This window comes from Cotesia typhae, unplaced genomic scaffold, assembly GCF_013202065.1.
Source record: "Cotesia typhae breed Kobodo isofemale line unplaced genomic scaffold, CoteBio_Ctyphae scaffold_13, whole genome shotgun sequence".
NCBI classification, from domain to species: Eukaryota; Metazoa; Arthropoda; class Insecta; order Hymenoptera; family Braconidae; genus Cotesia; species Cotesia typhae.
This window is the reverse complement of record NW_027423774.1, coordinates 3,223,515-3,249,039: the sequence shown is the minus strand read 5'-3', so window position 1 is coordinate 3,249,039 and position 25,525 is coordinate 3,223,515. Positions and strand designations below refer to the sequence as shown.

The window sequence follows — 25,525 nt, the reverse complement described above, 5'->3', positions numbered from 1 at the left end:
TTTTTTTGTTTTCTCTCGTGAATTTAGATTGAAATTTAACCGCCATTTGAACATTTTAATTTTTGCCGCTGACGGTGTTCCAATCATTTAAACAGTGAAAAACTAAAAATGAAAGAAAAAAATATTTACTGTTTTTTATTATGAAGAAAATAATTAAATGTACGTTCTATTAAAATTTTAATGAAAATTATTAAATATAATATGTCATCATGGGGACATATATTACAAATGATATTTATAAAGATCTAAAATTACTTATTAATTCTTTGACTGGTTTTGAGGTGAGTTTAAAAATTTGTTTATGTTTGGAGGTTGGGTTCATGTAAATTTTTTTATGACACTGAAGTTGACAGATATTAGAAATTTTTTTATAATTTCATCTGTCATAATTTTTTTAGGAAAAAGGGCAAACAGCACGTCACTTTAAATTATGTGAAAAATACGTGCTGTCAAATATTAAAAACCACAATTACTTACCAATAAACAGTCATATTGTCAGAAGATCAGTGAATGACCTAAAAGAAAAATTTATCGTTCACGGTAATTACAAAGTTGCTGAAAGATTTACGAGTTTAGTAGACTCTCTGTTGACTTCATCAGCATTCAACTTCGATCAGCATCCGCAGCATGATCTACAGTGGACATTGCTGTCTTTACTGATTGAGCTGTCCAATGAGACAAGCAAGTCGGTTATTTCCACCGGCGATGACAGTATCGACGCACTGGATCTCGGCAGCGATGACGAGAGCGATGACAACTTTGACAGTAGAACAGTCGACCTGAATGACAGCAGAACAGATGAAATAAACTGGGAGGAGTATCTCAGAGAAGGCCAACAAGAATTCTTTAGTGACTTCAAAGACGCTCAAGATAGTGTATAAATTTATTTATTTATTTATTTATTTATTAACCAACGTTTACTACAATTATTTTACTTTTAGGATGAATTATCAGTGTGGTCGGAAGAAGACGCAGAATCAAATGTAAAAAATTCTTCCAAGCAAACTCTAACAGCGGGTTCGTCTCAGAGTACTTTAAAAAAAAAGTCTGACTCTAATTGTCCCGCTGAATTGTCTCTTAAGTCCCAAGCGAAGTCAAGGTCTCTAGAAAAATTTACAAGGATCGTCGAATCTCAGAAGTGGCTGGAGCTCAATGTTGAAAACACTTGGTGGAGCGAAAAAAATAATCAAAATGTCCAAGTACTCAGTGTTTTTCCTCATGCGCATTTCTGTGAAATTTACGAGAGCCATCGTCCGTCAAGTGAAGCTGGTAAATCAGGAACTTCCTTAATTTCAGAGTACCAAGCTTGTCGAGAAGTACTCTGGATGCTTACCCACCAAGCAGTCACTTCTTCGGGAGACTATGACAACATTGGAGTAGTCTACGAAAAAACCCTAGACGGATTGAGTGTCAATAAAAATATTTCCATACCGAGTCTGACTTCCAAGGCCTTTCAAAGCGCGTTTGGTAGCTTTGTTGAATATTTTTCTATGGTAGAGAAGCTTAATTATTTGCTCGAGAATACTGATGTCAATACAAGCAGCATTCAATCCTTATTTCCAGTTACTTATGAAAATTACAGCACATCTGTAATGCAGTATTTCAATAGATTAAAGGAAGATATTATTGATCTGGAGAAAAAATCAATGCAGCGTAAATCTAATCCCACGACTTTCCTGACTCTGTCTAAAGACCTGGAGCCTATTATCGGGCAATTAAGTATGCTCAGTGATATTCATCGGTCGGTATTGACTGATGAGCTGTTGAAGAGTCAGACAAATTGGGAAAAAAGCTACCGGTTGCTTTTGAATTTGTATCGTCAAGTTGAAAATTCATCCAGTCGTAGTCGCACTAATCTCTGTGCTAGTCTCTACTTGTCGAGTTTGAAAATTTATTTAAATATTATTGACACATGGTTGACAGAAGGAAGACTGGAGGATTTTCGTGATGAATTTTTGGTGTTTAAAAAAAATTTTAGTAACAATTTTGAGAGCACTAGTTCTGAAGACGGAGATAGGATTAAAATGGCATCGTTCGCTATAAGGCCAATAGAAAAAGATGGGTTGATAATTGATCCGATTACTAAAAAATTGTTGAGGAAAATAGAAGAAATGGGAAGAAATATTGATCTGCTTGTTACGTTGAATAGAATTTCAGACATGTGGAAAATGAATGCTGAGATTTATGACTCCACAAGAATTCCTTTGAGTGAAGAATTTATCTCTTATGTTATTATGGAGTTGAGTAAGTACGGAAATGATTCCAGTGAGATTGATCATAGTCATAGTGATCAACTAGATGCAGCTAATGTAAATTATGAAATTGATAGAAGTACAAATGTCAGTGATTTGTCAAAAGTATTAGCAAAAGAAACAGATACGGATAATTTGGAAAATGGATTGGACGCTGCGTGCTTGATAAACCTTGAAGAAAATATTCGACAGCAAATTCGGCAAATAAATAATCCGTTTCTCATGAAAGTCTTCCAAAATTATTTGCCCTCTCTGACGACACCCACACCGAGTTTTGTAAATTTTCCAGCGGCTGCTAGTGTGGATACTGTTGATTTTAGAAAAAAAAATTCAGAAGTACGGAAACAGTGGGGAGTGATAAATATCTTTGATAAATTAGAAGGCATGTCGGAATTTATCCTCCCATTTCGCAAAGCTTTAGAAAAAACCTTGGACACGATTTTGGACCGTCGTTACTCGTGTGCTTCTAAATTGGTAAAAAATATTCTTATCGATGAGTATAAGCTTGAGAGACATTTAAAATTAATGCGGTCTATTTATATGATGGAGCGAGGCCATGTTATGAGGAAGTTTTATCAACTTATGTTCCAAGAAGTAATTTTTATTTTTATGTTAAAGATATGCTATTTAAAAATGATTTTTTACAATTAAAAAAATTTTTTTTATAATTAAATTATTATCAATAAATTATGAGTAAAAAAAAATTTTTAAATGCGAATTAAAAAAATTTTTTTATGAAAATTGATTTGTTAAAAAAAATTAAAAAATTGTCAAAAATCTGCTAATTTCTGTATTATTATTTAGAATCATGATTTACTTAATTATTTTTATTGTTTTTCCGCAGATTGAGACCCGTAACTTGGCGATGTATCGTATAAATCCTTACGGGGACTTGACAAATATTTTGGAGCAAGTTCTGTCGGATGAATGGAGAGACTCAAGTTCGCAAAATCGTTGGTCGATTACAATAGTACCCTCAGATGGAGGTAACACTACGCGACAAGTTATTCAAGCTATCGAAAATACAACACTTGATTATTCTGTTGATTGGCCGATAAATATGGTCCTGGCTGAGCCGGTGTTAGTCAAATACAATGAAATATTTAGGTTTCAATTGAAGTTAAAATGGGCTTTATGGACCCTAAATAATTTGTTATTTTCAGGTAACTATTATTATTTTTTTTTTTTAAATATCGAGTCGATCAATTATTTAAATTATTTTATCTTTGTAGATCTTGAGGGAAGTTCTGAAGACATGAAAGATTTCTTCTTCCATTTCAATGCCAGAAGATTAGAATGCTTACGATTTTGGCTGCTACACGCGATCGGATCTATTCACACTTATCTTTCAGGTCAAGTTCTTCAGAGTTTAAGCCTCGTTTTGGAGAACTCGTTGGCACAAGCCAAAGATCTTGATACTATCATTCAGATTCACAATGATTATCTTGATAAAGCTCATGAGCATTGTTTACAAACTCCACAATTTGCTGATATCATGACGACAATAAATAATGTAAGCTTAATTAATAATTACAATTTTTTTTTTCACATCAATAATTATTATTGTTACTCATTCATCTGGAATTAAACCGTATTAAAAATAATTATTAAGTTGCTGGAAATGTGTGCTCACATACGTGATCGTTGGAAGCGAGGTGTTAAGCACTTGATGCCCCAAGAGTTGGATGTGATGGAGAAAAAATACATAAAGTTCCATACTTATTTAGCATTGGCGCTCCACAATGCGGTACAGCACAAAGAAGCCGATTATTGTGAGTATTTATTAATTATTTTGAATTTGATAAAATTTTTATAATTTATATATGTTTAAGGTAATTTATTCTTAGGATGATAATTTTAAAAGGATCCTCTTATTTATACAAATGTCAATTTTTTTTTACAGTGGCCAGCTTAACAACTGCTTTTAATTGCAGTATACCACAATACAGCAATTAATACCACCGACATACGACTTTTTACATCATTAATCATTAATCATTAATTAGTACATATTATTCTTAAGTTTGCACATCATTATCGATCGACTTACTTTATCATTTAGTTTCATTTGTATAAAGTTTATTTGTACAGATTTTGTAAATTATAAGAAAAATCCTTATCCCTTAGTTCCTATCCACTTCTTTCTTAAAAAAAAATCCTTCATTTAATTTATAGACAAGAGCGGTATTATCACTAGTATTAGCAGCAACACTGTGAACCAAACTTCGTGCGTTGATATTCAGCCGTTAATTAAAGGCTTACTGGCGGAAGTCGCTCATCAAAGTTATCCACCCTCTGGTTTTCCATCCACTAAAATTTTTTGAATTGTATTTATCCTCAAAGTGAGTAATGAAAATTATGACTGTTAATAAAATAATTATTTAATTTTGTCTTGGAATAAATCTTAAATAATTATAAATATATATACATATTTATTTATTTTCATATTATAATTATTTAAAAATGCGTAATTACAGCAGGCAAAAATTATCAACATACAGTTGAGGTAGAACTAAAAGAGTTCATGAGAATAAAATTTTTTAGTTAAAACAGAAAAAAATGCATTGAACTAAAAAATTTTTTCATTTGAACTCCTTTAGTTCTAACTACATTGAAAGAAAAAAAATTTTTTTTTAATTAGTAATTTTGTAATAAGAAATTAATTTGTGTAAAATTTTAAATAAATTTTTTTTTTAATAAAAAAATTACTGTGAAAAAAATGTTTATTTCTTCAGCTAAAAAAATAAAATTATTTAAAATTTTAAACAAATTAATTTATTATTACAAAATAGTTAATTTTTTTCAAAATAAATATTTTCTCTCAGTGTACTTCATATACAAAACTATAAATTCCTTTGAACTAAAAAATAACGAAATTATTGCAAAAAAAAATCATCAAAAAATAAAATAAAAGTACAACATATAATAACAAAAAAAAAAAAAAAAAAAAATAAACTAATTCTGTGCGATGGCAATAGATCCGTTCTGGTTAATATTTCCCACCGCAGGCTGATTGATGGAAGCAGCTGCAGCATTTGTGTTAGAAGCCAGCGATAAAGCACTGATTGGTGGTGTCGTCGTGGTATTTCCAACCGCGGGTTCGTTGTTACTAGTAGGTGACAACGAGGAAAATTCTGCAGGAGGTAGTGGTGGTGCTGGTGGTACTGATGACGGCGATGATGGTGAGTGGTCATGAGTATTTGACGTTTTATTGCGTAATTCAAACACTTGTTGAATAGCTTTTCTAAAGCACAGAAAGTTGTAATCTATCACTCCTTGTCTGTCAAAATTGTCCTCTCGAAGAATGCAAACTAGTGCAAGGAATTTATTGACTTCACGTAAATAGAGTATTGTTCCATTGTTAAGTTTTATCAAACTTGAGCTTTGATTGTCGAATGCCGCTGCATCTAAATCTTCCCTAAGACTTTAAAAAAAAAAAAAAAAAAAAAAAATTATCAATTCCTTAAATAAATTCTTTCTTGTTTATAAATTCAATTAGATTAAATTATTTTTGTTTACCCGTATATACAAGACACATCAATAACAACATCAATCATATCACAACAGAGTTCATAACTTTGCATGTCTACTGGAGAACTGTCTGTAGCGATGTAAATTTTTGAAACGACGTCGAACAAAAAAGCCTTCTCTATTCCTGAGTTCTGTAATAATTATTAGTATTATTGTTTGTTATTTAATAGTATTATAATTATTAGTTAATTGATGAACTGATTACAAATGAATAATTACCGATATTAAAATATTCAAAAGATTCTCCAGTGTCGGTAGTTGAGGAATAAGCTTCTGTACAACTTTACTGAAGGCTTCAAAAATACTGTGATCATAAATGGAGGTCAAATGAAAGCTCAAATGAATTTGATCATAATTAGAGTCTAATAAATCATCGTTAGCTCGAGTATGGATGTCTCTTTGCGTTTCCATTTTATAGTCGTCCGACAGCCCATCGACCTTGTGAATAAAAACTTCAAATTTTATTGCCTGATTGACTTTGTAAGCTTTTGTCACTGTCAAATGAAGTTTGTTCAACGCTTCCATGTAATCATCTTGGGCATCGATTACGAAAACAAGAGCTCCACAGCCCCCGAAAATCATGTCGCTGTCGAAAGTCGGGTCAAAGAAGTCTATTTGACCAGGAAAATCCCAGATTTGAAATTGTACAAAGCTCGAGTTGCTTATGTCGTCTTTTATTATTTTGTTTGTACTCTCGAGAAATAGGGTCTCGTTTGGTGACATTTTATGAAAGACTACTTTTTGAATTGATGATTTTCCACTCCTAAAATTTTTAAATAAAAATAGTTATTTTATTTTTTTATATTGAAATTAACAGACATTTGTGAATTTTTATTACAATTAAATTATTGTGAAAAAATTTTGATAAAAAATTCCACATTCAGAAATTGAAAAAAATTTTTAATATCTGTCAACTTCAGTTTTATTATTATTATTTTTGTTTTACCTTCTAAGACCCATCAATAAAATACGAGGTTTTTGTTCGCCAGCTAACAATAAATTGGTAGCGGAATCTTCCGTGGTCTCATCACCGTCAACAAACGGTGTGTAGCCAAAATCTTGAGGGAATGACCCGACGTCATAACCTCCCTGATACTGATCATCGTCATCCTAAAAAATAACAACAGAATTTAGTAAACAATAAATAAAATTTAATCTCAACACTTATGATGATTAATCACAAAAAAGTAAAAAATTATAAATAACTATTTGCTAATATCATGAAAAAGATTAAAAACTCGCCATCAACAAACAGCATACAAATAATCTAAATGTCAAAACTGATGGGTACAAATATTATTGTAATATTTTATTATCTTAATAACTTACCAGATTAGACATATTTAAACCAGACAAACTCAAAAAAATATAAACAAATTAGTAATGTTTATAAATATGTTATTAGATCACATGAAAATAAAATCAAATTAAATTTATTCCATCGTATCTTTTGCACTGACACATTAGTCACATATTACCAGATAAATTAAATTAGTCGTTTTACTTTTACTGCACTTATACTTTATATATTATATATACACAAACATATATATATATATATATATATATATATATATATATATATATATATATATATATATATATATATACTTTATTATTAGTATAAATATACTTGCACTTATTGGAATAAAATAATTTCGCCCCTCATGACGTATAAAGTTATTTCATCTCTCTCTTTTACAGCGCGCGCACCCTCGTGACGCAGAGAGAGATGACAAATAAATAAAAGAGATGAATGGGAAGAACCCCAAAGGTGGAGGTGGAGGTAACAGCCGACGTGGTGGAAACCAAGTGCCGAGTGGAGGGAGGTTGGCCTAGGTGGTCTCATTGTCAGCTGACGACACACTGAAGTTCTTTTTCAATATCCCGGGTGTTATGTGCTCATGCTACCAATCATTTAAATTAATTTAAATTCAGCTACAAATTTCAGATTTTTAAAATAAAACATCAGAGAACCAACACAGCGGTTTTTTTTTATAAAAAATGGCTAATTACAAAAATGTAACTCATTGTTTGTTTGACATGGATGGACTGCTAATTGGTAGGAAAATTTTTTACTATTATTTTTCTTTAAATAAATTTTTTCTATGATTAAAATTTTTTTTTTTTTTTTTTTTTTTTTAAGCATAATAAAATTATATAACTAGTAATTTTAATTGTAAAATTAAAATGTAAATTTTCACAATAATTAATTAATAACAATTTTTTTTGATTAGTTGATTACATGCTTACTGATAATGACTTTGAACTTGACATATAAGTGACGCTTAAAACCTCTCTAACAATCTCTAACCAAACTGTTATTGTCTAGTGTTTTAATTAATTAAATAAATTATAATTTCAATGAAAAAAATAGATACAGAGTATCGGTACTCGGAAGCGTACAACAAAGTATTAAATAAATACGGTAACAATTTCTCATGGGAGCTAAAAGCTTCAATAATGGGATTTCACTTCAATGAAGCTGCCAAAAGAGTAGTCGAGCAACTGGAGCTTCCGATAACACCTGAAGAATTGATGGACCAAGTTACACCTTACTACGACATACTGTTTCCTGACAGTCAACTGATGCCAGGTATGAATTTATTTTTAAAAATCTAATTTTACCTTTTTTTCTCATGCAGATTCTGAAAGCGTGTACAAGACAATATACAATAAAATAGTATCAAAATTCGGGAACAGTTACGAAGGTGAAGTGGTATTCCAAGTTCTTGGACGTCCTGAGGCTGTAGGAATAAACCTTATTATCGATTATTTCAAACTACCCTTGAGTTTCGAAGAGGTTCAACTTAAGTATCACCAATTGCAGGAGAAATTATTCGTTGATGTTAGAGTTATGCCAGGTGTTTTATTATTTTTTTTTCTTCACTTTACGATCGATTGTAATTGCTGTTGATATTTTTTGTTCATACTTATTTTTATATACCTTCACTAACGCCAGGTTGTTGATTCATATAATTACATAATATATATATTTTACAGCAGTTAGCTGATTCATCCTTGGTATTAATGTCCTAGTTGGCTAATTTTGATTTTTTTCATTCATATTTTATTTGATATTTAATGCTTGAATGGTTTTATCGATTACATATTTACTTTAACCAAGACCATAAATCAATTATTTGTTAATTAATTAATGTAATGAGAGCAACAAATTTATCAAATTGGAAATGTCATGTACCACTTTTTGAATCTGCTGTCTTCACGTCATACGTTTTATCATTTGTCATTCACATCAACGTGTGTATTTGCACGCTATGAATGATTAGTTGGTTTATTGTTTTAATTAATTGTTTTTAAATTATCTTTTTTTTTTTTTCTTCATAATTTAGGTCCAATTTTTTAATCCAGAAAAAAAAAAAAACATTATTATTATTGCCAGTATATTTATAAATAAAATAAATATCAAATATATAGATATTAGGGTGTGCCAAAAAGTAACTACCGTGATGGACTTTTTAAAATTGGAATTTTGAGTTCTGCTTTTAACAGGAGTTGTTTTTGGGCATTTCCTGACATATTTTAAGCGTAAGGGATTTATTTGATTTTCATAGAATTTTTTACAAGAGCTTTGTTTGGATACTTCCGGTCAAATTTTGAAATTTCAACGGAAATGCTCAAGCTGCTGTTAAAAAATTCTTTAAAAATCAAATAAATTCTTTACGCTCAAAATTTGTCAGGAAATACAAGTGTAAAAAATTTTTACACTTTTGGTTTATAATGTTATAATTTAAAAAATTTTAATTTTTGTTATTTTACGTTCTTAAATTTGTTTGTGAGTAAGAAAATAGTGAAAAACTTTATTAATTTCTTAAGGTTAAATTTTGGCACACCCTAATAGATATATTTATCTTGGATTAAAAAATTGGCCCTTAAAATTCGAAATAATTGTTAACATATTTTATTTTTTTCTTAATCAAGGAGCTGAGCGACTATTACGACATTTAGTTAAGCACAATATTCCGATTGCCCTGGCAACTAGCTCCAGTGAAAAGAGCTACGAGCTGAAGACTAGAAAGCTGAAACCCTTTTTTGAACTTTTCCATCATCGAGTGCTAGGAGGCTCGGATCCGGATGTTAAACACGGAAAACCCGCGCCGGATATATTTTTAGTTGCCGCGAGTCGATTCTCTGACTCAAATCCCGTTGAGCCGTCTCAGGTATTGATTTAACTGAAAAAAATATTCAAGGTTGCTTGCTCTAACCTCGTAGCTTTCATTTATAGATTAGATATAGATCATATATTTAATACTGATGTTTTTACAATGTTATCATTTTTAATTATTATTTATTATCTTTATCTTATTTATTTTCTTTAGTTGAAAAAAAGCTTACGGCGACTTAAAGCAATCAACTTAACTATTTAAAGTTCATATAATAAAAAACTAATTATTATTTCAGTGTCTCGTCTTTGAAGACGCACCGAATGGAGTAGAAGCGGCGGTGAGTGCCGGTATGCAAGTCGTCATGGTACCAGATTCAAATCTACCAAAAGAACTTACTAAAAAAGCTACTATGGTGCTTAATAGCCTGGAAGAATTCAAACCAGAACTATTTGGATTGCCCCCGTTCTCTCAAGAATAATTACAAGGCAAATCTAAATGATAATAATTTATGTATTGATTCCTTCGCGTTGGTCAATATATGCACGTTATTTATTAATTGTGCGTGTCAAATAATCCGCAAGAAAAAATAAAAACTAAAGTTCTATTAAAGTCTAATAAGTAAATAAATAAAAGAAATATTATTTTGATAAATAGTATTATCTACGTTAAAAAATATAATGTGTATTATAATAATAAATTAATGCATACTATTAATTATTTAATTGAAGCTAGTTTATTATTTTTAATTATATTAATTAATAATGTAATAACTAAAATACCTATTTATAATGTACACGTGATTTAACATTTTTTAATATTTTTTTAAGGTTTTGCAGAGGCTAGTTGTTTTAGTTTCTGAAGAATTTCTTCTGGTTTTAAATTTCTTAGAGATACAGAAGCTTCTTTGCCAAATTCTGAAAATTAATCAAAAATATTTAGTGTTATATTTTTTTATTTTTATTTTGAAATAATAGACTCAGGAATAATAAAAAAAAATGAAACGAATTAGACAAAGTGAATTGTATAATTGAAAAATATGTAATAAAGGTTTTAAAAAAATTAAAAAAATTTTTATCAAGATGTGAATTGTGAAACAAATAAATGAGATATTTATATATTAGTTTCAAAAATTGTAAAATTAAATTACAGGTGAAATTAATGATTAAAAAATTCGCTAGAAATATTTTATCTTTGTCAATTAAAATAAATATGTAAAATATGGTGTCTAATAAATTGAATGTACATATCAATACATAAAATTTTTTATGATAATTAAATTAGCAAGTGTTTGAAATTTTTATAACAAATTAATCTTGGAAAAAAAAAATTTTTTGAAATTTTTAAATGTGGAATTTTTTACGTAATTAAATTATTTAATAATTTGTTATAAATTTTAAAAAATTAAAAAATGCCTTCTTTTAGCGTAATAATTTTCTTTTTTAAAATAAAACCATTAAAAGTAAATAAATCTTTAACTTGTAAAAATAGATAGAACATTATTTACCATATCGTGCATACAATCGAGGTTCTATTGCTGAGCATTCTCTAATTAGAACTGGAAATTTTGGATTACTCAATTTCAAGGGCACGTACTCTTTTTCTATGAACTCCCTAAAATTATTTAATAAATATTGTCAATAATTAAATTTTAAAAAAACATTAAAAACATAACCTAAATTTTTTTTTTCATTTAGCGCTAAAACACTTGGAATTAAATGAAAAATAGTAATTAAATAATTAATAATTTTCGTTAAATTATTTACCTGACACCTTGACTGGATTTAGACGTTTGACATAACAAAAATCTTAATTCTTTCAAGTGCGAGCCAAATTTCACAGCTGCCATTTTGCTTTTCTTTCTCGCTCTTCTGTCTTCTGTCTCTTTCCCTCAGTTTAATAGATCAAAACAATTTTAGATTTTTACAAATGTCACCTAAATTTTGAACCACCAATCGCTCGGTTACTTTTATATTTTTATAAAATAAAAAATAAATTATTAAGTATGAATAGTTACATAATATGGAGTAATTATTTCTTCTAAATTTTTCTAGTTTGACATCCGGTAAAAATTCAAATTATTATTAAGTTAGCTGTCACTTATAATTTTTTTTTATTTATTTTAATAAATAAATTTGCTCCGAAAAATCATTTTTGTAAAATTGCATTTTTTACTTTTTTAATTTTCTAAATGTCAATTATTTTTGCCATAATTTATTTGTTATAAATTTTTTAAAATTATTAAATATGTGCTACATTAATTTTCATGTAATTGATTTGTTATAAAAATAAAAAAAATGTATACTTGTCAGCTAACTTCAGTACCATTGAAAAATTTGTAAACATTTTAACAATATAACAATGAAGAAATTTTAGTAAATTAAAATGACACTTCCACCACTTTTCAATTCAAAATTTCCATCTTTTGTAAAAGATTGTCAAGTTAAAGACATCCAGGTGTATTGGTACAGTCCCAAATTTTCGCAGAGTCGTTATCCGCCTGGACAATTTAGTAAAATTAATTCAATTTAAAAAAAAAAAAATTAAGTAAGTAATAAAATAAAATAAAATTAATTGGTTCATTTTTTAGGTAGCGAAGCTTGTACACTGATATGTCTTCTTGTAGCGCAAAGAATATGTCATGAAAGATTGCGGCTCTGGAGTGTAGAAAAGTGCCCTCGACTGATGATCTCAGTTGCTGAGTCTATTATCGAGGGTAATAAAACTCACGCTTGGATAATTAAGCGAGCTTTGGTCACCTACAGGTATCTGAGTGTTGATGAAGCTCTGAAATTTGGTGGAAAGCGCTTGGCGACTCTAAAAGAATGGGTAAAATTTATTTGATGATTAATGACACTGAAAATTTATTCCGATTTAATTATTTATAATTTTGTAGAAGTTCAAAATTTTTAAAGAAGACATAAAAATGATGTACAGAAATATCCAAGATTTTCTTCAGCTCTGGTACCAAAAACCTAAATCAGAAAACTTGGTAATGTTGCTCATAACTTGTGGACGTACGGTTTTATTTTTATTTCAAGAATCAATTAACAAAATAACGCTTTTTGACTCGCATGGACACGTTCGCTGGAAAAGCTTCTGTCGAGGTTTAGTCATCGCACAAGTATTTTTTTTTTTTTTTAATTAGTTTTACACAGTAATTTAAATTTGAGCCTCAGGGTATTGGAAGTAAAAGATAAATTACCCAGGCTACAAATTTTAAATTACTGTAACTCATAAAAATATTTTTATTATTGATAAATAAATGAATTTATTCGTAGGCTAAAATAGAAAAATTACAGAACCTTTGTAATTGGTTCATAAACGACGTTTTATATAATTGTTTCAACTTACAACCCAGTCAATATGAGCTTGCATTTCTTTACTACTGTCACCAGCATCTGTAGTAGTTAAAATAAAAAAAAAAAAAAACTTGACAATTAACAATTTAAAAATATATTCTGGTCACTAATAATAAGTAACAAAAAAATGAATTTATTTATTTTTTTATTGTTTTTGAAACAGCAAAGTTTTAAAACTACTTCATACTGTATACTAATATATGATATATTTACATTATATACAAGATCACTCTCTCAAACTCTTTAACTCTTAATTGTTTCAATGTTTATTTTATTGAATAAATAATTATATTATTTTTTTTTTTTTGCAATAACGTTTTTTTAAGAAAATTTCTAACAAAAAGACGTCCGAAAAATATCTGTTGTAGCCTGCCAACAATTACAATTATAAATTTGAATTTTCGTCAAACGATGTCATCAATTTTTTCCAAAGAGAACAATGAAATCTAGTAGCTTAAAATTTTAGCTGATTTTTCCAAAGATTAGTTTTTAAATTTAAGCTTCCAACTTTATTTATACATACTTAATCATTTTTTTTTAAGAATATATAAGATTAATTTTTTATTTTATCGCTTTCTGTTTAGTTGTCTTCATCCTTATAGTTATATAATACAGATTATATCTAGCATTATTGTTAATTACGTTAAAGTTTATTTTATAAACTCAAAAGTTTAAAAAAAAAAAAAAAACAATCCAGCATGAAAATGTAAAAATAAAGCTGAGGAACAAATAAACGTAGAAAAAAAAATTAATAATAAATTGAATGTGTATAGAAAAAATAAATTTAAGCATATAAACTGATAAATTATATTTAGTATTAAATAATAATCCTGTTTATGTATTTTTACAAGTGTATTATTAATTATTATATATATTTTTAAATTATTTCAATATTTAATAGATGATAATTAATCATAATTAAATACGTTTCAACAGAATAATTATTAATACTTCTATTTACACACTTAAAATTGTAAAGAGTTAAAATTTTAAATCTGTACCGGTCAAAGAAGACAAAGTGAAATAATTATCAGCAGAATTAAATGCATAGAAATATTTAAATAGTTGAGCACTGTAACATTAGATGTTTTGGCAACTAAATATATTAAATTGTCTATTTAAAATCTCATTACTCATCACTGTAAGTGCAACCGTAATTTTCCTTGTGTTAAAAAATGAACTTAGCTAGTGCCAACTGGATTATCACGTATTTTTTTTTTTAAGTTTATTTTTTCATAAACTCTTGAGATAAGATTAAGATAGTACTTGTTAATTTTCTTCTTATTCTCCCAAACTAGTTTACAATAACATTGAATAAATAATTTTTTGAATTTCAAGAAGAATTAAATAAATGATACATCTTCAGTGGTAAAAAGATATTAGAGCTAGGATGAAGATGTATTAGTGAGACTGACGAACCCGAGGTTGTGCCCATTCCACAAAATCGTCAATCAACACCGGCCAAGCACCTTCTTCATCGTAATTACTCATATCTGCGTTTATCATTGAAGCAAAGTCTAGTAAAAGATTCCACGTGTCTTTTGGAATCGATCTTTTATGATGTTCCTAATAGTAATAATAATAATAATAGTAATAATAATTATAATAATAATAATAATAAAAATTTTCATTTACAATACCTGTAAAAATTGGCACCACAAATCTAAAAATTTAAATTTGTCTTTCATAACGATATTCCAATATGCGATAGCCATTTCAAGATCGAGTCCTTTTTGTCCAGGATTCTTTGCATAATTAAAAGTAAAATGATAAAAGTCTTTGAATTTAACCCCGTCTTTTATTTCATTTTCTAAACTATGTAGTTTGGCTTTGAGTTTATCTATACTGTCAACACTGACAGATAATTAAAAAAAAAAAAAAAATTAATTAATAAATCAATTGTAATTTATAATGGCTTAAAAATAAATAAAAATTTTTTAAATAATTACCACAACTCTACCATTCCATTCATAAATTCGTCTTTTGTAAATTCACATTGAGCTTCTGCACGGAATTTCCATGCAATTATCAAGACCAGTTTACTTTCTGGACTCAATCCCAAGTCATCTAAAAATTTCATTATACCATCTTCTGTTATTTTATTCGTTTCATTGGGATCTAAATGGATAAAATTTAAATTTAATTAGTTTATGTTTTAATAAAGTAAACGATTAATTAAAAAAAATTTACCTTGATACCGTGAATATAAAATTTCAAGTTTTTTTTTATCTACCGAATTTTTAGGTTCCTTGTAATACGCATCGGGATTTTGAAAATAGTTGTCACTAGCCAAATCTAACTTCCAGTCATTTTGAGCGAGGCAATAAATAGCTGTCTGTTCGCCGGTTTGAGTGAAAGTAATAAACTTTTTCACTTTATCTTTCTGTGAGAATTTTAATTTATGCTGTAACAAAAAACATGTGTTAGTATTTTTCAGAATTAATTTTTCGGATCAAATTTATTTAATAAAAAAAATAATACAATTATAATAGTGACATGACATTAAATTTAGCTGTCACTTTATAACTTTTTTAATTATCTTTAACAAATAAATTATTGAAAAAAAAATTATTAAAAAAATGAACTTGTAGAAATTTTAATAAATTAAAAATGCAATTTTTTAAAAATAATTTTGTAGGATAAATTTTTTTTGTTGAAGAAAATTAAAAAATTGTCAAGTGACAGCTAACTTTAATGTCATTGAAAATAAATAAAAATTACAAGTGAAAATTTTTGGAAGCATTTTTTTATTGTAATTGATTTGTTAAAAAAATTTTTTAAATTAACAGCTGACGGCTAACTTCAGTGTTTTAAAACTACTTATAATTACTTAACGCATATTGGTTCTTATCATTAAATAAAAGCTCTGTAATTAAGAAAGGAATAATGAAGTGCAAAAAAATTGAGGTTAAATTTTATAATTGAATAGTTTCCAGGCTGGTAAGTTCGAATAATTACTGACTATCAATTACAAGTATCTAGTGATACTATTAGAATAAAGAATAATATGTCAAGTAGAGAAGAAATAAATAAATACAAACCATTTTTTAAAATCGACCTGTAAAATTACAACCAAAACCAAAATATTATTCTACTGACACAATATAGACTTGATGTAGGAGAACATGAGAGAGCTCGTGTGTATTTTTGCTCAGCACATCGCCATCGTCATCATTATTGTCATCACGCACTTTAATGTTGAACCTGTGTCAGTGTAACTTTAAATAAGAATGAGAATAAGTGAAAAATAAAATAAAACACAGCTATTGTAACGGATAACAGTTACTGTAACGAGAAGGATAATTAAAAGGTGATGGTGATGACCACGATGGCCACAGTTAGCTCCAATCCCAGGAACCCCGTCCGATTGTCCAATCAAGGTGCTTCTAACTCAAGGATGAGTATGCCAGCGCTCACGTGGAGAAAATTCGAATTTATTTTTAGTCTAAAAACCTCATGTGGGTTCTGCTTAGGATTAGACATGTGCGATCTTGATGATCATGAGTATCAATAGCAATAACAAAGTGATAATGATTTGACTCTAGTCCAGTCATCTTCTGGAGTTGATTTTTGTTTATTTTTTATTATGAATAATCTGTATATACAAAATTATTATTAACACAGGTAACCTTGCTAGTCAAAATATTTTAAATTTTTATTTTTATTTCAATCAGCTGGTGAGAATTTTTAAAAATTTTTCATTAATTATAACTAAAAAAATTTATTTTCAAAATTGCATTTGTAATTTTTAAAATTTTTGAGTTGTAAAATTGTTATTTTAATAATTTTGTCAATTACATTAAAATTAATTTAGCAGACATTTAACAATTTTTAGAATTTTTTCATGACACTGAAGTTGACAGATATAAAATTTTTTTTAGATATTTATAGCAATTAAATTATTATAAAAAAAAATTAAATTAAAAAGTTTCACATGTAAAAATTAATAAAAATTACAAGTGAAAATCTTTTTATAGTAATTGATTTATTTAAAAAATTTTTCAAAACAAATTTAATACTATATTAATTTTTTAAAGGAATTAAAGCTTTAAGAATGCCATCACTTGGCGTATGGGCAGCATCGGTGGTCGGCGGAGCAGCTTTTGTTGGGCTGACTGGCTACGGATTTCGTTCTTTGATAAAAACAACAGTTGTCCATTCACCGCACTACCACAAAGCTATGGAGTACCTGTACGCGCATGAAGAATCCAAGCAACTGCTGGGAGAACCGATTCAACAAGTAGGATCTATGAATGTTGGAGACAAAAAATACTTTGGAGAGTATAAAACTCTTAAGTATTATACTGTACCGGTCCAAGGTTCCAAATTTCATGGAAATTTGACCTACTGGATCACTCAAATTAATGATAACACTAGTGATAAAAATAATAACAACAATAATAGTAATAATAATGAAGAAAATAATAGTAATAGCAAATATGTAGTAAAAAAAGTTTTATTAGAAGTGTTGACGAAGCCACGTAAAATTGTATGGGTTAAAAATGACAATAAAACGTGATAAACTATTTAAAAGTTTGCAGCGGCATGTCTGTAATTCCTTCAGGAACTCTGAGACCGCGACGGTTGTGCCCGAGAGCAGCTTGAAGAAGAAGAACAGCAGCTCCAGCGGTCAATTCTACTCCTTTAGCGTCGCTCAATAGGGGATTTACTTCCACGAGCTCGATGGCGTTTAGTCTGCCGGTACGGTACACTTGTTCCAGTAAATGGATACCTTCTCTGACTGTCAGTCCTCCCCGTACTAAAATATTCACATTAATATTAAATTAATGAGTAAGCTTAGTCGAATTTTATATATTATAATACTAAAATCAGCAGAATGAAAATAAATTTAACAGATTTTTAGAATTTTTTTTTATTGAAAAAATTATTACGTACAAAAAAATTTAAAAAAAAATTTCATTTGTCGAAAACTTGAAAAAGCGTAAGTGCAATTTTTAAAAAATATTTTTTTGTTTTAATTTAATTATTGATAAAAAATTAAAAACGTCGGCTAACTTTAGTATTATCAGATATTTGATAATTTAAAAAATTTTTGTCAAAAATTATGACAAAAAGAATTAAAAAAAAAAATTGACACTTAATTTTCATTCTCAATTTCAGTATCATGATAAATTTAATTTAAATTAGGCATACCAGCAGTTCCAGTGCTAGGAGCTTCGAGCGGATCCAAAGCATCAATATCAAAAGTCACATGGATCGACTTTTCAGAATGTGGATCTAATTTTTCCAATGCCATATTAACGACCTGGTGAATTCCGAGTCTTTCCACATCATCGATCCCAAATGCGGTGATTCCAAATTTTTCAATCACTAATCTTTCGTACATATCGACTGAGCGCAGTCCAATGTATGCTATGTTTCTTATGGACAACCTGAAATAATTAAATTTTATATTATTAATAATTTAAAAAAATTTAATAGATTGTAAATAAAAGTGAATACAAACAACCAACATTGGTTTCTGCCAATCCATCCCAGGCAAATGAGGCCAGTAATCAGACAACTCGGAAGCGATTAACGCCACAGGCATTCCATGAGCATTACCACTGCTACTCGTCTTGTTGGTATTTAAGTCTGCGTGAGCGTCTATCCAGAGTAAGACAACATTGTCACTACCCTTGGATTTGACATGTGCGTCGACAGTCCCTACAGTTAAGCTATGATCTCCACCGAGTGTCACTGGAGTTCTTCCGTCTTTTAGCACTTTCTCAAACATCTCGGACACTTTGTACGTGCAAGCGGCTACTTCATTCAAATGATTCATATTATCAATACCTTCCTTTGATTTTATTTCATATTTTACATCTCCGTAATCTTTTACATCCAATCCTATCAATAAAATTATTTATCATTTTTTTTAACAATTAAATTACATAAAATAAAACTAGCAAAAGTTTTTTTTTTATTGCAACTTAATTGTAAAAATCCTAAAAATTTTTTAGATGTCTGTTAAATTCAGTATCATATGAAATTAATTACCAATATTCTCCAATCCTTGGATAAGCCCAGCCTTTCTGATAGCATCTGGACCAAGCTCAACGCCTTGCTTTTTCTAAAAATAAATATAAAAATTAATTCTAATGAAATAAATAAATAAATAAAATTTATTTCTCACCTGGCCTTTGTCAAAAGGTACTCCAATGATTCCGACTTTTATGTAATTTCTTACAGTAATTGTTTGTCTTAAAAAACATTGGCACTCTCGGAGAAGTCTCGAACAGTTCTTGGTTCTAACAAACATTTTTGGAAACTAATAGCTATATAAAACAAGAAAAGCAGATTATTCTGACTCATCGTAGATAAATATTTGAAACGCGATGACCTTATGATCTTAGCATACTTACCGGTGATAGAAATTATTCTTAAAAATAAATATATTGGGATTTTATATTTTAAATAGTTTTTTTATTTTTATCTATATCACCATTTTTTCAATTTATACCACGCATAATTAATAACAAGTGAGTAAAGTGAGTATGACATTGTGAAAATGTAATTTTTATAATAAAAATCATACGCAATCATTCTTTCTAATTATAATTAGTAATTACATAATATGTACGGCAGTTGGATTAATTTACTTAGGTCCTAACATTTGTTCCGGTCGAACCCATTGGTTGAACTGTTCTTCAGTGAGACCGTTCTTTAGTGCTGATTCTTTTAGCGTCAATTTTTGCTTGTGCGCTTGTTTAGCAATTGCAGCGGCCTGGAAGATAATTTTTGTTAATTATTTAGTTATCACTTACTTAATAATAAATTATGATTATTGTTATTGTCTTTTAGGTTGTTAAATTAGTTACTAGTGTAAAAAATCTTGACTTGATTTTGTCTTTTAATGCTTTCAGATGTTTTTAAAGAACAATTAATTAATCACAAAATTAATTTTATAAAATAAAAAATGTTTTGATAGATTTAATAATTAATAACTACTGATTGCTAATTGCAATTATTGTAATTTAAATTAAAAAAAATTGTATTAACCTTGTCGTATCCAATATGTGGATTAAGAGCAGTGACTAGCATCAAACTTTCGTTCATGATTTTCTTGATATTATCAATATTCGGCTCGATACCTACGACGCAGTTTTTAGTAAACGCCGCAGCAGAATCTCCAAGAAGTCTAGCAGATCTGAGAGTATTGGCAACCATAACAGGTTTGAAAACATTAAGTTCAAAGTGGCCATTGCTACCACTGATTGTTGTAGCGACGTGGTTGCCCATTACTTGAGCACAGACCATCGTAATAGCTTCACACTGAGTCGGGTTGACTTTTCCAGGCATAATGGAGCTTCCTGGTTCGTTTTCTGGGAGTGACAATTCGCCGAGTCCACAACGGGGTCCACTTCCTAGGAATCTGATGTCATTGGCTATCTACAAAAAAAAAAAAAAAAAATTAATTATAAAATTATAAAATTAATCATAAATTTATAAAATTAAAAAATTAATTTACCTTCATGATAGAGACTGCAACAGTATTCAAAGCACCGTGAACTTCCACGATAGCGTCATGAGCCGCAAGAGCCTCAAATTTGTTCGGCGCGGTGACAAACGGATAGCCAGTAAGCGAAGCTATTTTAGCGGCTGTCTTCTCAGCAAATCCTTTCCTGGTATTGAGCCCAGTACCTACGGCAGTACCTCCCAGAGCCAGTTGATACAGTCTCGGCAAAGTGTCCTTGACTCTGGCGATTCCGTACTCAACTTGAGTCGCGTAAGCCGAGAACTCCTGGCCCAAAGTCAATGGGACCGCGTCCTGGGTGTGAGTTCTGCCGATCTTAATAATGTCCTTCCAGGCGTCGGCTTTGGCTTTCAGCGCTGCGTGGAGCTGGGTCAAACCGGGTAGCAAAATTTGATTGATCTCCAAGGCCACGGCGATGTGCATTGCTGTTGGGAAAGTGTCATTCGAGCTCTGAGACATGTTCACGTGGTCGTTAGGGTGAACAGGTTTTTTTGAGCCTAGCTCTCCACCAAGAATTTCTATTGCACGGTTAGATATTACTTCATTGGTATTCATGTTTGACTGGGTACCGGAACCTGTTTGCCAGATCACAAGTGGAAAATGATCTTCGTAAAGTTTTCCGCTTATTACATCATCAGCGGCTTTGCTTATCGCGTCGGCTACTTTTGGATCAAGGCCAAACTCCTTGTTTACTTCTGCGGCTGCTTTTTTTAAGATTCCCATTGCGACTATTACTCTGTACTGAAAATTAGTAATGATTTTAATTACTGATACTTATAAATTGTGATAAAAATATAATTGTTTATAAAATTCGTAGATAAATTTTTTTAATAATTTTATTTGTAAATTTTTAAAAAAATTATCGATATAATTTTTTTAAAATTATTTTTTCATAAAATACAAAGAATTGTCTTGTATTTATTTATTTAAACGATCTGATATTTAATATTAGTATATTTATAAAAATTATTAGCTAAAAAGGTCATCAACCTACCGGCATACGTTCAGATTTATCACCAATGGGAAAATTCATAACAGATCTCAAAGTTTGCGCTCCATAATATTTATCCGCTGGTACTTTTAACTCTCCAAAGGTATCACGTTCAAGCCGGTAGCCTTTATCGGAGCTCTGAAAAAAAAAAAAAAAAAAAAAATCTACTATTAATTATCAATCACAATAAATAGGTAAAACAAATTATAAAAATAAAAAATCGGACCATTTTAAAAAAGAATAAGATCCAAGATAAAATAAACACACGATAGCCACGTATGGTTCACAAATGCGGGGGGTATCGCTCTGATTTGACTTTACATGACCCTGAGCTCTGAGTAGGGGTAAATAGATTGTAAAGTTTACCATCTCTGGGACTTGAGATAGTATGGATCCATTAGTACATATTAATTTAATTTTTTATTCCGTTTGTTACTGAATATAATAAAGTAGAGAGCAGTTAATAAGCTGTTACGATTCTAAAGTTTTACTACCGCACTTTAAATAATTTTTATCTATTGCTTCTTTTATTACTGTCATTATTATTGTCATTTTTAATAAAGTAAGACATATGGGTTGGAAGAATAATTTAATTTCAGCCCAAATGATCCTGTTACGCAATTGCTCCAATCTGCTATGAATAAAAAATTTTTTAATCTACAGGAAAAAATTAAAATAATATTATTTTTAAAATTAATTTTAATTCATCTCATTTTTAATTATAAATTAATTTATTATTTAATTAAAAAAAATATATATACTCACATTACGAACAATAATATTATTAAATACTGAAGCTTGTTTCAACCCATGAGAGAGTCCTAGATTTACTTTCAGCTGATTGCGAACTGCGGATAATCCCCGGCCCCTAAATACATTGTAAGACATTTTTTTTGTCTAATAATTTGTTTATTTTTTTTCCAAAAAATTTTTTTCTAATACTGATTTTAAGCGCGAGGTTAGGTTGGGTTACTACTTTTTACGGAAGTGTTGAATAATTCCCCATACACATACACAGCTGTTAAATTTATTTAATTTTCCCGCTTCTATTTTTACCTACCGCCAATAAGATTTGATTATTCTGATGAACCAACTGAAGATAATGGTTTTCTGAAGTTTTTTTTTAATTATCGCCATCATTTTTTTCTATCAATAACCTAGCCGACGCATGCTCCATTTTTCTTGGAATTTCCTCCTGCAAATTGTTGCTGTTTAATAAATTTTGTCCTATAATTAATTACGTAAGTGTATTTATAATTACCATTATTACTGCTTAATAAATTAACGCTTCACTTTTGATAATTGTAATGAACTTTAATAAGTTTTTTAAGTCAATTGATAAGTACTTTGAAGTAGCCGGTTTTCTTTATTAATAACAATTTGTTTGATAAAAAAATCAGTTAATCTTCTTCAAATTGGCAAAAATAAGTTTTTTAATAATATTTTCGCTTAATTATTGACTGTTTCACTTATTGAGTGTACTTGAGTCAGATGATGCAATTCGTCTAGCTCCTCATGGATTTTTAGGTTAAAGATCTAAAATAATCAAAATTGAAAATTATTTACAATTTTATAATATATATAATGATATTTTCAGTGAAAATAAAAAATGGCAGGTTTTTTCAACCGATTAGGACAACTTGGTCTAGGGATTGCCCTTACTGGTAGTGTTATCAACTCAGCTTTGTACAATGGCAAGTATTTAGACCTTCTCGTAATTACACTGAAATATTAAATGATACTGAAATCAGCAGACATTTCAAAATTTATATATTTTTATACAATACTAAAGTTAGCCGACGTTTTTAATTTTTTGATTATTTTTTATAAATTAAATTAGAACTCAAAAATGTTTTTTCAAAAAATTGCACTTAAAGTTTTTCAAGTTTTTTATAAACGAAAAAAATTTTTTTTTATTTTTTTATTATGATTTTTTCAATAAAAAAAAAATTTTTTTTTAATTTTTAAATGTCGGCTAACTTAGTTTTCATTATTTTTATTACAAATTAATAAAAAAAAAAAAAAAAGTACTGTATTAATTAATTTTTGATATACCAACAGTTGACGGAGGACACCGTGCAGTAATCTTCGATAGATTCGCTGGAATAAAAAATCTGGTAGTAGGCGAGGGTACGCATTTCTACATTCCCTGGATCCAGAAACCAATAATATTCGACATTAGATCTCGACCAAGGAACGTACCCGTAGTAACTGGAAGTAAGGATCTCCAGAACGTCAACATTACACTTCGTATCCTCTTCAGACCGAAGCCTGATCAGTTGCCGAAAATTTACACCATCCTTGGCGTGGATTACGACGAGCGTGTGTTACCTTCAATCACCACAGAAGTTCTGAAGGCAGTCGTGGCGCAGTTTGACGCTGGTGAATTGATCACACAGCGAGAGTTGGTATCGCAGAAAGTCAGCGAAGACTTGACCGAACGTGCTTCGCAATTCGGTGTCATTCTTGATGACATTTCTATTGTAAGATTTATCAATCATATTAATTATAATTTATTATTTACAATTAAATATTTGGGTATTAATTTATTGATTAATTTATTTAGACACACTTGACATTCGGCAAAGAGTTCACTCAAGCCGTTGAATTGAAACAAGTCGCCCAGCAAGAGGCTGAGAAAGCAAGATTCTTGGTAGAGAGAGCCGAGCAACAAAAGAAAGCAGCTATTATCAGCGCTGAAGGTGACGCGCAGGCTGCCAGTTTAATCGCAAAGTCTCTCACTGAAGCCGGTGACGGTCTAGTTGAGCTGAGAAGAATCGAGGCTGCTGAAGATATCGCCTATCAGCTATCCCGCTCACGGCAAATATCCTATCTACCTTCGGGCCCTGGTATCCTGCTCAATCTTCCTCAATAATTGGGTTTTTGAAAAAAAAAAAAAATTATTGATTTCTTTTATGTATTTCAAAACTTTATTATTAATCATATTGATATTTAATGCAAAAAACTTCAAAAAAAATTTTTTTCAATTAATTATAAACAATTAAAAATTGATGAAATTTAAATAAAAATCACGTGACTATAAACGCGCCATGATTGGTCACCATAGTTGTGACGTCATAATGTTATAGCTATTTAATAACAGTACAGCGTTTACGGCTATTACACGTGACTAGACAATAATATTAAAAATTTATTGCTAAAATACGAGTTGTTAGTTGGTTTCGATTAGCTATGTGTGATAAAGGATTTATTAAGGCAAAGTCTGATAATATTCCTGATGTTGATATATTTATGATCACCGATTTTTTAAAAAATGACGTTCGGTTTAATTCTGCTGAAGTTCGAAGTTCCAAGGCATCAAGGTAAGTTTGTTAAAAAATAATATAATAAATGAAAATATTTAATTATTTATTCTCCATTATATTAAATATAATTATTTATTTCATAAATTGCAGAGCATCGCGTGAGAGTTACGGCGACAAAGCTATAGGTTATGTTTAACTAAGTCGTAAAAATAATATTTGTATTGTGAAAGGACGGGTATGTCCAGAACACCGAGTTCGGAGTATATCTTATTCAGTTACTTTAACTATTAATGAAAAGTCAAAAAAAATTCAGGATGTTCAATGCCATGACTGTGCAGCTTCAGCAGGTAATTTATACTCTTATTAAATTTAAGTTTTTTGATGTTGTAAGCAATAATAATCTTTTATATTGTGTTTACAGGTGGTTGCAAACATGCATTAGCATTACTTATGTGGACCCATCGTAGAAGTGAAGATCCGACACCAAAAGAAGTCGCTTGCTATTGGAAAAAATCTCGATTA

At 29.4% G+C, this 25,525-nt stretch overlaps 10 protein-coding genes across 14 annotated transcripts; 5 read left to right on the top strand and 5 right to left on the bottom strand.

Moving 5' to 3' along the window:
* Positions 1 to 94: 94 nt before the first annotated feature.
* Grip128 (gamma-tubulin complex component 5) lies at positions 95 to 4,675 on the top strand. Its single transcript, XM_074254298.1, has 7 exons — positions 95 to 281; positions 399 to 875; positions 942 to 2,846; positions 3,097 to 3,415; positions 3,485 to 3,765; positions 3,865 to 4,024; positions 4,156 to 4,675. Exons 1-7 carry the CDS (start codon positions 210 to 212, stop codon positions 4,206 to 4,208), a joined length of 3,267 nt encoding a protein of 1,088 aa, XP_074110399.1. The 5' UTR covers positions 95 to 209; the 3' UTR covers positions 4,209 to 4,675.
* Positions 4,676 to 5,057: 382 nt separating this feature from the next.
* Ragc-d (Ras-related GTP binding C/D) lies at positions 5,058 to 7,292 on the bottom strand. Its single transcript, XM_074254308.1, has 5 exons — positions 7,113 to 7,292; positions 6,730 to 6,893; positions 6,003 to 6,546; positions 5,772 to 5,914; positions 5,058 to 5,676 (listed from the first exon to the last, which is right to left on the bottom strand). The coding sequence occupies exons 1-5, from the start codon at positions 7,122 to 7,124 to the stop codon at positions 5,208 to 5,210; spliced, it is 1,332 nt and encodes a 443-aa protein (XP_074110409.1). The 5' UTR covers positions 7,125 to 7,292; the 3' UTR covers positions 5,058 to 5,207.
* Positions 7,293 to 7,641: 349 nt separating this feature from the next.
* On the top strand, positions 7,642 to 10,632 carry LOC141534754 (pseudouridine-5'-phosphatase). 2 transcript variants are annotated; one of them, XM_074254310.1, is made up of 4 exons: positions 7,642 to 7,845; positions 8,161 to 8,379; positions 9,726 to 9,964; positions 10,206 to 10,632. In XM_074254310.1, exons 1-4 carry the CDS (start codon positions 7,788 to 7,790, stop codon positions 10,386 to 10,388), a joined length of 699 nt encoding a protein of 232 aa, XP_074110411.1. In that variant the 5' UTR covers positions 7,642 to 7,787; the 3' UTR covers positions 10,389 to 10,632. The 2 variants fall into 2 exon arrangements, with proteins under 2 accessions (XP_074110411.1, XP_074110410.1); XM_074254309.1 differs by lacking the exon at positions 8,161 to 8,379 and adding an exon at positions 8,429 to 8,647 and having other exon boundaries at positions 7,647 to 7,845.
* Nd-b8 (NADH dehydrogenase (ubiquinone) B8 subunit) lies at positions 10,621 to 11,828 on the bottom strand. Its single transcript, XM_074254314.1, has 3 exons — positions 11,674 to 11,828; positions 11,415 to 11,521; positions 10,621 to 10,824 (listed from the first exon to the last, which is right to left on the bottom strand). Exons 1-3 carry the CDS (start codon positions 11,754 to 11,756, stop codon positions 10,733 to 10,735), a joined length of 282 nt encoding a protein of 93 aa, XP_074110415.1. The 5' UTR covers positions 11,757 to 11,828; the 3' UTR covers positions 10,621 to 10,732.
* A 139-nt stretch (positions 11,829 to 11,967) lies between these two features.
* Positions 11,968 to 13,324, top strand: LOC141534748 (uncharacterized). Of its 2 annotated transcripts, none has more exons than XM_074254294.1 (4): positions 11,968 to 12,419; positions 12,498 to 12,736; positions 12,807 to 13,031; positions 13,189 to 13,324. In XM_074254294.1, the coding sequence occupies exons 1-4, from the start codon at positions 12,293 to 12,295 to the stop codon at positions 13,312 to 13,314; spliced, it is 717 nt and encodes a 238-aa protein (XP_074110395.1). In that variant the 5' UTR covers positions 11,968 to 12,292; the 3' UTR covers positions 13,315 to 13,324. The 2 variants fall into 2 exon arrangements, with proteins under 2 accessions (XP_074110395.1, XP_074110394.1); XM_074254293.1 differs by having other exon boundaries at positions 12,804 to 13,031.
* Positions 13,325 to 13,397: 73 nt separating this feature from the next.
* On the bottom strand, positions 13,398 to 16,599 carry Sccro (defective in cullin neddylation 1 domain containing SCCRO). Its single transcript, XM_074254292.1, has 5 exons — positions 16,311 to 16,599; positions 15,460 to 15,673; positions 15,219 to 15,387; positions 14,910 to 15,123; positions 13,398 to 14,835 (listed from the first exon to the last, which is right to left on the bottom strand). Exons 1-5 carry the CDS (start codon positions 16,311 to 16,313, stop codon positions 14,671 to 14,673), a joined length of 765 nt encoding a protein of 254 aa, XP_074110393.1. The 5' UTR covers positions 16,314 to 16,599; the 3' UTR covers positions 13,398 to 14,670.
* A 136-nt stretch (positions 16,600 to 16,735) lies between these two features.
* LOC141534749 (uncharacterized) lies at positions 16,736 to 17,802 on the top strand. 2 transcript variants are annotated; one of them, XM_074254295.1, is made up of 2 exons: positions 16,736 to 16,893; positions 17,307 to 17,802. In XM_074254295.1, exon 2 carries the CDS (start codon positions 17,324 to 17,326, stop codon positions 17,786 to 17,788), a length of 465 nt encoding a protein of 154 aa, XP_074110396.1. In that variant the 5' UTR covers positions 16,736 to 16,893; positions 17,307 to 17,323; the 3' UTR covers positions 17,789 to 17,802. The 2 variants fall into 2 exon arrangements, with proteins under 2 accessions (XP_074110396.1, XP_074110398.1); XM_074254297.1 differs by having other exon boundaries at positions 16,740 to 16,946.
* On the bottom strand, positions 17,793 to 19,775 carry Arg (arginase). The gene is made up of 6 exons (XM_074254290.1): positions 19,635 to 19,775; positions 19,406 to 19,547; positions 19,270 to 19,342; positions 18,744 to 19,119; positions 18,424 to 18,662; positions 17,793 to 18,028 (listed from the first exon to the last, which is right to left on the bottom strand). Exons 2-6 carry the CDS (start codon positions 19,529 to 19,531, stop codon positions 17,793 to 17,795), a joined length of 1,050 nt encoding a protein of 349 aa, XP_074110391.1. The 5' UTR covers positions 19,532 to 19,547; positions 19,635 to 19,775.
* Positions 19,674 to 22,720, bottom strand: LOC141534744 (fumarate hydratase, mitochondrial). Of its 2 annotated transcripts, none has more exons than XM_074254287.1 (5): positions 22,503 to 22,720; positions 21,741 to 21,875; positions 20,741 to 21,487; positions 20,272 to 20,661; positions 19,674 to 19,996 (listed from the first exon to the last, which is right to left on the bottom strand). In XM_074254287.1, exons 1-5 carry the CDS (start codon positions 22,623 to 22,625, stop codon positions 19,868 to 19,870), a joined length of 1,524 nt encoding a protein of 507 aa, XP_074110388.1. In that variant the 5' UTR covers positions 22,626 to 22,720; the 3' UTR covers positions 19,674 to 19,867. The 2 variants fall into 2 exon arrangements, with proteins under 2 accessions (XP_074110388.1, XP_074110390.1); XM_074254289.1 differs by lacking the exon at positions 22,503 to 22,720 and adding an exon at positions 21,964 to 22,090.
* A 138-nt stretch (positions 22,721 to 22,858) lies between these two features.
* Phb1 (prohibitin 1) lies at positions 22,859 to 24,781 on the top strand. Its single transcript, XM_074254291.1, has 4 exons — positions 22,859 to 22,978; positions 23,335 to 23,431; positions 23,799 to 24,220; positions 24,304 to 24,781. Exons 2-4 carry the CDS (start codon positions 23,347 to 23,349, stop codon positions 24,610 to 24,612), a joined length of 816 nt encoding a protein of 271 aa, XP_074110392.1. The 5' UTR covers positions 22,859 to 22,978; positions 23,335 to 23,346; the 3' UTR covers positions 24,613 to 24,781.
* Positions 24,782 to 25,525: the final 744 nt, after the last annotated feature.